Genomic DNA, 9,082 nt, shown 5'->3' on the forward strand with positions numbered 1-9,082 from the left:
GATTGCTCACTCATTATTACCTTCTAATGGTGCTCCTTTAGTTTCTTTTGTCTCTGGCTTCACCTCTCAGCCAGGCTGGCGACAACCCCATCCCCCTGGGGCAGGGGGGGCTCTGCCACTACAAGGCACCATTTTCGGCGATTAGGAACGACGCATACCAGGACGCAGACAGAAATTCACGCAGAGGCAGAGATCTTGTTCAGGAAGGAGCACAGAGCCTGGCCAAGCAGAGAGCTGACCTAGGCCTAGGCTGCTTTCTTTATTCAGCATTGACAATTTATAGGATTTACAGGTACAGACCTGGACTAAAATGTTTACAAAAAGGTATTTTTCCACTAATTGTTATTAAAAACACACTAAACTCATGTGATGTTTTTCTCACTTGTTTTTCCACTCGTTCACAGACCAGGTCCAAGGACATTCACACATCCCATGCACTTGGGGATGGTTATCCGGCCCAATATACCATTCTCATGAGTCTGGGCTATAACTTTTTACAATTACGAGAAACGTACTTCAAAGTAATCTGTCCAAGGCCCTTTATATATTATCATGTTAGTATTATGTCTTTGACTGTCCAGATGGTCATGTTAGCATTGATCTTCCTTTATCATCCAGGTGGCTGGAACCGCACATCTTGCTTTCCCACATTTTACTTTCCAACAAGCCACCAGTCGCCACTTGACCCATGAGATCCTCTCTGCTAATAAGCAACAAATAGAGGAAGGCACCTTTCCTGGTCAGTTCCCGTAGTACCTGTAGCAAGAAGTTATCGTCCAGATGGTTTAGGAATCTTCTGGACCTGATTGTAGCAGATGTATGATATTCCCAGTTGACATCTGGCAAGTTGAAGTCCTCCATAACGACAAGGGCAGATGACTTGGAGACATCACTTAGTTCCTTAAAGAACAACTCATCAGTGTTGTCATCCTGGCTGGGTGGCCTATTGTCTTGGTTTAACCCAGGCTAGCAATATAATGACGATAGCCGCTCTCTCACTTCCCCCCCTCCAAATAGGGGAGAGAATCAAAAGGGGAGGGAGAAACTTGTGGATTGAGATAAACATAGTTTAATAAAAAAACCCAAAATAACACTAATATACTGTTACTACTAATAATATATATAAAATGGCTGGAGGTTGGAGGATTTTGTCTCTCTTGCAATTGCTCTATCAGGGGTGGCATGCCTTGACAGAGATCCCAGCTGCTTGGATTCCCTACCATCTAGTTCCAGACCATCAGCTCCATTATCCCACCATTGGAGTAGGAGTAACCAGGTTACAACTTTCTCACCTTCAAGATGACTGAAGTCTTTTCGCATATCTCTCAGCTCACTTGTAGAAAAGGATCGAGTGGTTACCTCTTCCTCTTGTGTTGATGATGCCCCCTGGCCATCGTCCATGGCATGAGTAGTCTTTTTTGTGACTCTCCTTACAGGAGCAACTGATGCTGACATGGGCTCATCATCTCTTGATTTATTTCCAGAGTCTAAGTGACTGTCACTGACATCGGCATAGTTACAGTGCCTGTTGTTGAGGTTGTAGCAACAGCAGTGCCTGGTGTGGGGGGATGGAGTAGTTACAGTGCCTCTTGCTGGAGAAACAGCAGTGCCCAGTATGGAGGGTGCAGTAGCTGCCTTGCCTGTCGCTGAGGCTGGAGAAGTGGCAGTGTTAGGGGGGCAGTGGCTGTACAGGCTGGAGCAGTGGCCTTGGCTGCCTTGCCTGATGTGGGAGTTAAAGTAGCTGCCTTGGCTGCCTTACTCTGTCTAGGAGCTGGAGCTGCCTTGCCTGATGTGAGGAGTGAAATGGTTGCAGCAGCTGCCTTGGGAGCTGCAGTAGCTGCCATGCCTGTCGCTGAGGTTAGAGCAGATGCAACGTATGTCTCAGGTGAGGCACGGAATGACCTTACAACCCTTGAGGTTATAAGGAAGGTATGTATTTATTTACGACGCCGGACACATGGGGAATCATTTCACCTAATACATGTGTAAAATTACAGTAGCTGTGAGCTTGATTAAATGCAGTCAAGCGTTACATATTCATGAAAGTTTTAGGAACGCCTATACATATTCATAAACGGTCCCCGAGAAGGCGGTTCTTATTACAATAAGTTCCGGGAGACCATTTCCATAGTCTCCACTTCCGGCTCCTCCTGATTGCAGCTGCGCAGTGATCGTGAACCCGGGTCCTCTTTCTCTGTACACAGTCACCTTTGGTCCAGTGTGATGAGTTGGTTAGGTCTCAGACTGCTGAGTTGGTTAAAACTGGCGTATCTCCTGTCCTGTGCCCAAGTTTCTGTAATCTAGTTCACCCAAGGATGCATCAAGGATGCACCCAAGGATTATTATTTTTGCAAGGCATCAGTGAAGTCCTGTTTTTCATACAATAAGTTACACAGAGTTAAGCAAGGCTAGGCAATAGTGATGTGGGTTAAAGGGTTAGTTCTTTAAGTGTAAGTGTTAATTGTTAATTCTTTAAGTGTTAATTAGTTAATTGTCGATTCCCTGTATCATTCCCCCCTTTTCTAAGAGGTTAGTAAATTCTTTTACTAATATGATTCTTTACCTAATGTCTTTACAAAGTACCTGTTAGATTCTAGCTCCTGCCTTGATGTTTCTTCCAGTTGCTGTAAGTATTCCTGGTACTCTGGCAACACCACAAGGAACACCACATCATCATACAGACCAGTATCCCTAAAGCTAATATTCCCACTAAAGCTAGAAATAAGGATCGTAACCAGGTCAAGTTGGGAAGCCAGGAAGTAAGGTCTTCCCATAAATTAGAGAATCCCCATGTTGTATTGTCTCTAGTAACTTGATGGAGGATCTGAGATTGTTCCCCTATCTTTTGAATATCTGTTTCTACCCGTTTCTCCTGATTAATATATGAGCAACAACTTTGGTTTATCACCACACAAACTCCTCCTTCTTTTGCAGTCAGGAAGTCTAGGACCATGCGATTTTGTAAGACTATCTTGCTTAGTGATGATATCTCTTCCTGGAGTCCCTTAAGAGCATCCATAGTGGCATTCTTGATTTTCTTGATTGTGGCTGATATATTTACTATGGCTTTTTCTAGTTCACTAACTCCTAGTTGAGGAATCAACCATCTAGCAAAACTATGAAATCCCAAGGGCCTCTTTACAACAGGGTTACTTGGCACTGAATGCGCTTTTCTCCATAATGTCCTGACAATACCTGGCAGTGGGTATGAATGGTTAAACACCTTTTCTTGAGGTACTATATATCCACCTGTACAATGGCCTTGCCAATTATCGGGTAGGCTTTTCTCGGCTCATCTATCCCCGCAAAGCCACCACCACCCAGGAGCTAGATTAGAATTTGTTGCTATGTTGGAAGGGAAGTTAAAGTTTTCTGTGTTTTGTATGCTGTAATTAAACCCCAGTTCTTTCAGCTTAGTTATATCAAAGATTCCAACACCTTGTGACTGACTACATTTACTGTCATTTGGAAATTTTTCCCAAGTGGTGGTTTTATCTATGGAGTTCATACATCTAGAATAAATCGTAATTTCAGTTTGATTCCAAGGTACCAATTTGAAATGTCTTCCTATTGTTTTACTCAGGTCCTGCCCATAAAGACAGGTTTGCTTTTGGTTTGCATCCAGCTTTCCCCATCCACTCCCTTCTCTACTCCAGTCTGGATGGGGTACTCCGAACAGTGGAAATTCCATTCCTCTTGGGAGGACCGTGCATATCCAACAGTCTGAAAGGTTCAAATTGTTCCCTATCATTTGAGTGAGCTTTACATGCCAATTTTTTGTATGCTAACTGTGTCCAAAAGCTATAATCGTGAAAAATACAACTTTCCAGGCTTTCTTCACTCTAGAATGATGGATCCGGGCGTTCTGTTCTTTAATCTTGACAGCAGTGAAGGATGTCAGGAGGACTTGAAATGGACCTTGCTATTGTGGTTCCAAAGTCCTTTTCTGCAGGCATCTGTCTCAGGGATGGTAGAGTACAATTCCACCAGTCAGTCTCCTTCCCTGACTCCCTGATACTCCTCAGCCTGGGCACCTCCTCTCAAAGCTCTGTCACCAGGCTGAGCAGCTCCTTTGCTTGGCCACATCTCCCACAGGTGATCTCACTGCTGCCATCAGACACTGACCTGAAACTCAGAAACACACCCTGCAGCCTGGGACTTGGACAGCTGCATGTTCTCTTGAAAGCTCTGTTTAGGTGGCTGCATCAGTTTTTGCAGCTGGAGGGGCTGCAAAGGACACTGAGGGCACAGCTTTTTGCTGGGTGGATACCATAGCTCCTGCTGTTCTCAGTTCCTTGCAGGTGGGTTGCAGCCTCCGTTTGAAGTGTCAGGGCCCTTCCTGCTCACCCTCCCTGCACTTGATGCAGTACTCCAGGTGGGGTCTCACAAGAGCAGGACTACTCTCAATCCCATCATCACCCAGTCTGTACTTATATTGGGGATTGCCTCCTTAGAATTTCAGCTGGCGAGAGGGGTCAAGGACAGCAAGAAGAACTTTTTCAAATACATAGCAGATAAAACTAATACAATAGGCAATGTAGGCCCACTGATGAATGAGGTGGGTGCCCTGGTGGCAGAAGACACAGAGAAGGCAGAATTGCTGAATGCCTTCTTTGTCTCTGTCTACTCCGCTGGAGGCTGTCCTGGGGAACCCTGTACCCCTGAGACCCCGGATGAAGCCAGGTTAATGGAGGAGTTTGCTTTAGTCGATGAGGACTGGGTTAGGGAACAATTAAATAGTCTGGACGTCCATAAATCCATGGGTCCAGATGGGATGCATCCGCGGGTGCTGAGGGAGCTGGCTGAAGTCATTGCTAGACCGCTATCCATCATTTTTGCCAAGTCCTGGGAAACGGGAGAGGTGCCTGAGGATTGGAGGAAAGCAAATGTCACTCCAGTCTTTAAAAAGGGCAAGAAGGAGGACCCGGGTAATTATAGACCGGTCAGCCTCACCTCTGTCCCTGGGAAAGTAATGGAACAGCTTATCCTTGGTGTCATCTCAAGGCACATCAGGGATAAGACGGTCATTAGGGGCAGTCAGCATGGCTTTACCAAGGGTAAGTCATGCTTGACCAACCTCATAGCCTTTTATGAGAATGTAACAAGGTGGATGGATGATGGCAGAGCGGTGGATGTGGTCTACCTTGACTTCAGCAAAGCCTTTGACACAGTCCCTCACAGCATCCTCACAGCTAAATTGAGGAGGTGTGGTCTAGACAATAGAGTAGTGAGGTGGGTTGCAAACTGGCTTAAAGAGAGAAGCCAGAGAGTGGTGGTCAATGGTGCGGAGTCCAGTTGGAGGCCAGTATCTAGTGGAGTGCCTCAGGGGTCAGTACTGGGGCCAATATTATTCAATATATTCATTAATGATTTAGACGAGGGAATTGAGTGTACCATCAGCAAGTTTGCTGATGACACTAAGCTGGGAGGAGTGGCGGACACGCCAGAAGGCTGTGCTGCCATCCAGCGGGACCTGGACAGGCTGGAGAGTTGGGCGGGGGATAACCTGATGGAATTTAACAAGGGAAAGTGTAGAGTCCTGCATCTGGGCAGGAACAATCCCAAGTTCCAGTATAGGTTGGGGCATGACCTATTAGAGAGCAGTGTAGGGGAAAGGGACCTGGGGGTCCTGGTGGACAACAGGATGACCATGGGCCAGCACTGTGCCCTTGTGGCCAGGAAGGCTAATGGCATCCTTGGGTGTATTACAAGGGGGGTGGTCAGTAGATCGAGAGAGGTCCTCCTTCCCCTCTACTCCGCCCTGGTGAGACCCCATCTGGAATATTGTGTCCAGTTCTGGGCCCCTCAGTTCAAGAAGGACAGGGAACTGCTGGAGAGGGTCCAGCGTAGGGCAACAAAGATGATTAAGGGAGTGGAGCATCTCCCTTATGAAGAAAGGCTGAGGGAGCTGGGGCTCTTTAGTTTGGAGAAGAGGAGACTGAGGGGTGACCTCATTAATGTTTATAAATATATAAAGGGTGAGTGCCACGAGGATGGAGTCAGGCTCTTCTCAGTGGCAAACAACGATAGGACAAGGGGCAATGGGATCAAGCTGGAACACAAGAGGTTCCACTTAAATTTGAGAAAGAACTTCTTCTCAGTGAGGGTAACAGAGCACTGGAACAGGCTACCCAGGGAGGTTGTGGAGTCTCCTTCCCTGGAGACATTCAAAGCCCGCCTGGACACATTCCTGTGCGACCTCGCCTAGGCGTTCCTGCTCTAGCAGGGGGATTGGACTAGATGATCTTTTGAGGTCCCTTCCAATCCCAAACATACTGTGATACTGTGATACTGTGACCCAGGTGCAGGACCTTGCACTTGGCCTTGTTGAACTTCATGAGGTTCACATGGGCCCACTTCTCCAGTCTGTCAAGGTCCCTCTGGATGGCATCCTGTCCTTCTAGCATATCAACTGCACCACTCAGCTTGGTGTCATCCACAAACTTGCTGAGGACACTATGTCTTTAATGAAGATATTAAACAGTATCAGTCCCAGTATGGATCCCTGAGGGACACCACTCATTACTGGTTTCCATTTGGACAGTGAGCTGTTGACTGTAACTCTTTGGATGCGGCCATCCAGCCAATTCCTTATGCATCTAATAGTCTATCCATCAAATCCATTTCTCTCCAATTTAGAGAGAAGGATGCTGTGGAGATCCATGTCAAAGGTCTTACAGAAGTCCAGGCAGAGGGCATCAGTTGCTCTTCCCTTGTCCACTGATGCAGTCACTCCATTGTAGAAGGCCACTAGAGTAGTCTGGCACAATTTGCCCTTGGTGAAACCATGTTGTCTGTCTCTAATCACCTCGCTGTCTTCCATATGCTTCAACATAGCTTCCAGGAGGATCTGCTCCATGATCTTACTTGGCATGGAGGTGAGGCTGACTGGTCAGTTGTTCCCAGAGTCCATCTTTTTAAAAATGGGTGTGATATTCCTTTTTCTCCAGTCACTGGGGACTTTGCTCGACTGCCATGACTTTTCAAATATGAGGGAGAGTGGCTTAGCAACTACATCTGCCAGTTGCCTCAGGACCCTGGGTCCCATGAACTTGTGTATGTTTAGATGCCTCAGATGGTCTCAAAATGGATTGTTTCCTATGATGGGAGGGACTTTGTTGCACAAGTCCCTGCCTTGAGGTTCAGGGACTTGAGAGATGCAGGAACAATGATTTCCAGTGAAAAGGGAAGAAAAAAATCATTGAGTACCTCAGCCTTCTCCATGTCAGTTGTCAGTAGATCTCCTGTCTTATTTACTGGAGGGGGGGTGGTGTACATTTTCTTTAGTCTTCCTTTTCTGACCAATGCACCTGTAGAAACCCTTCTTATGATTCTTCACATCCCTTGCCAAATTCAGCTCCAGCTGTGCCTTAGCTTTTCTGATCCCATCCCTACGCACCTGGCCCAACATCCTTATATTCTTCCCAGGATGTGTGACCCTGCTTCTACTGCCTATGTATTTCTGTTGGAACGATAAAGGACTCAGCATTCCGATTCAATGTGAATCACGCAAAGCCATTTATTACAGAAACAAACCTCCTTATATATGCAACTATTCTCTGATCATGCGTCCACGCTCCAAGCATGCATTTGCTAATTGGATATCATCTATGTTCACGAGCTGTCCACATGCTGAAGTCTCACTGCTGATAGGTCTGTTGATTTACACCACGTTGGGGCCTTGTTATTTCGGAGATGCTTCTCTCCCACGGCAGGTCCTGTTCCCAGCCTTGAAATTCCTGGTTGGTTCAGTAACAAATCTCCATCTAACAGCAACCCCTCCACATATTTCCTTCTTGCGATTCAGTTCCACCAAAAGGTCCTCAGCCATGCTGGTCTCCTGCCTTCCTTGCCTGATTTCTTACACATGGGAATCAAGAGCTCTTGTGCTCTAAGAAAAATGTCCTTAAAGAGTTCCCTTCTACTCATTTATCCCTGAGGTCAGTTTCCCAGGGGTTCTTTAAACACCTGAAAGTTCGCTCTCCTAAAATTCAGGGTCTTGACTTCAGTCTTCGCCTGGCCCATATCCCTCGAGATCGTGAATTCCACCAGTGCATGATCACTGCAGCCCAGGCTGCCACAAATCTTGACCTCTCCAATTAGTTTGTCTCTGTTGATGAACAACAGGTTCAGTAATGCTTCTCTGGTTGGGCTGTCTACCACCTGGATTAGAAAATTATCCTGTTTCCTGGACAGTGTACAGCTTACTGCTCTGCTATTCCAGCAGATGTCATGGTGATTTAAGTTCATTGTTGTGTTTCAAAGACAGCTCTGTGCAGTCAATTCATTCTTTTACATAGAGGGCATCGTGTCCACCCCTCCTTCCTTGCCTGTCCCTTCTGAAGAGTTTATAGCCATCACATTGCAGTGCTTCAGTAATGTGAGACATCCCACCAAGTTTCAGTGATAGCCATGTTAGGGAATAGACTGCCTTAGCTTATTTGGTATACTACTTCTTATAGAACTTGTTTAGAAACTACTTATATAGAATTCATTTAGCAGAAGTAAGTTTGCTTAGCATAACTTCTGCAAGCTGTGAACCTTTGAACTTTCTGCCTCATTAAGAAAAAAAGGCCTCAGAGTCTTCAAGCTAGAAGAAAAGGGGATAAGGGGAGCTGCATCCCTGGAGATAAGTAAATAAACAGAACTGCGTCTAACAGGAGATGAAACAGAACAATGCTTTGGCCATTACCAAGAACTTATTTTTCTCCAGCTGCAGGTGCAAAATAGCAACTGAAGGTCAGAACTTTGACTGATGGCCCACCTGACAAATATGAAGAGATCCAATGAAGAACAGGGAGACCCCAGGCTCTAATTTTGCAATTGGCCCAGAGCAACACACGGGTGGGTGGGTGGGGGCTTGGATTGTGGGGGTATAGTTGTCCAAGTTTTTTCTGCTGAGGGTCCCTCTTCAAGAGGCACCCAGCTCGAGCTGCTCTATGCTATACCTTGTGAATAAATTATTTATTTTAGAATAATTTCTCGAATCCATGCCTGAGTCTCTGCTATAGGAAACCTAGGGAAAAGAAACTTCCTTAACAGCAATTAGGCCATATCTTTCCAGCTTCACAGTGGCTTCCAA

At 46.1% G+C, this 9,082-nt stretch overlaps 1 protein-coding gene across 1 annotated transcript; it reads right to left on the bottom strand.

The window, feature by feature from the left end:
* Positions 1-2,593: 2,593 nt before the first annotated feature.
* Positions 2,594-3,508, bottom strand: LOC139826305 (syncytin-2-like). Its single transcript, XM_071801580.1, is given in 1 exon segment — positions 2,594-3,508. A coding segment is annotated over 1 exon segment (915 nt).
* Between the last annotated feature and the right edge of the window lie 5,574 nt (positions 3,509-9,082).

This window comes from Patagioenas fasciata, chromosome W, assembly GCF_037038585.1.
Source record: "Patagioenas fasciata isolate bPatFas1 chromosome W, bPatFas1.hap1, whole genome shotgun sequence".
Classification (NCBI taxonomy): Eukaryota; Metazoa; Chordata; class Aves; order Columbiformes; family Columbidae; genus Patagioenas; species Patagioenas fasciata.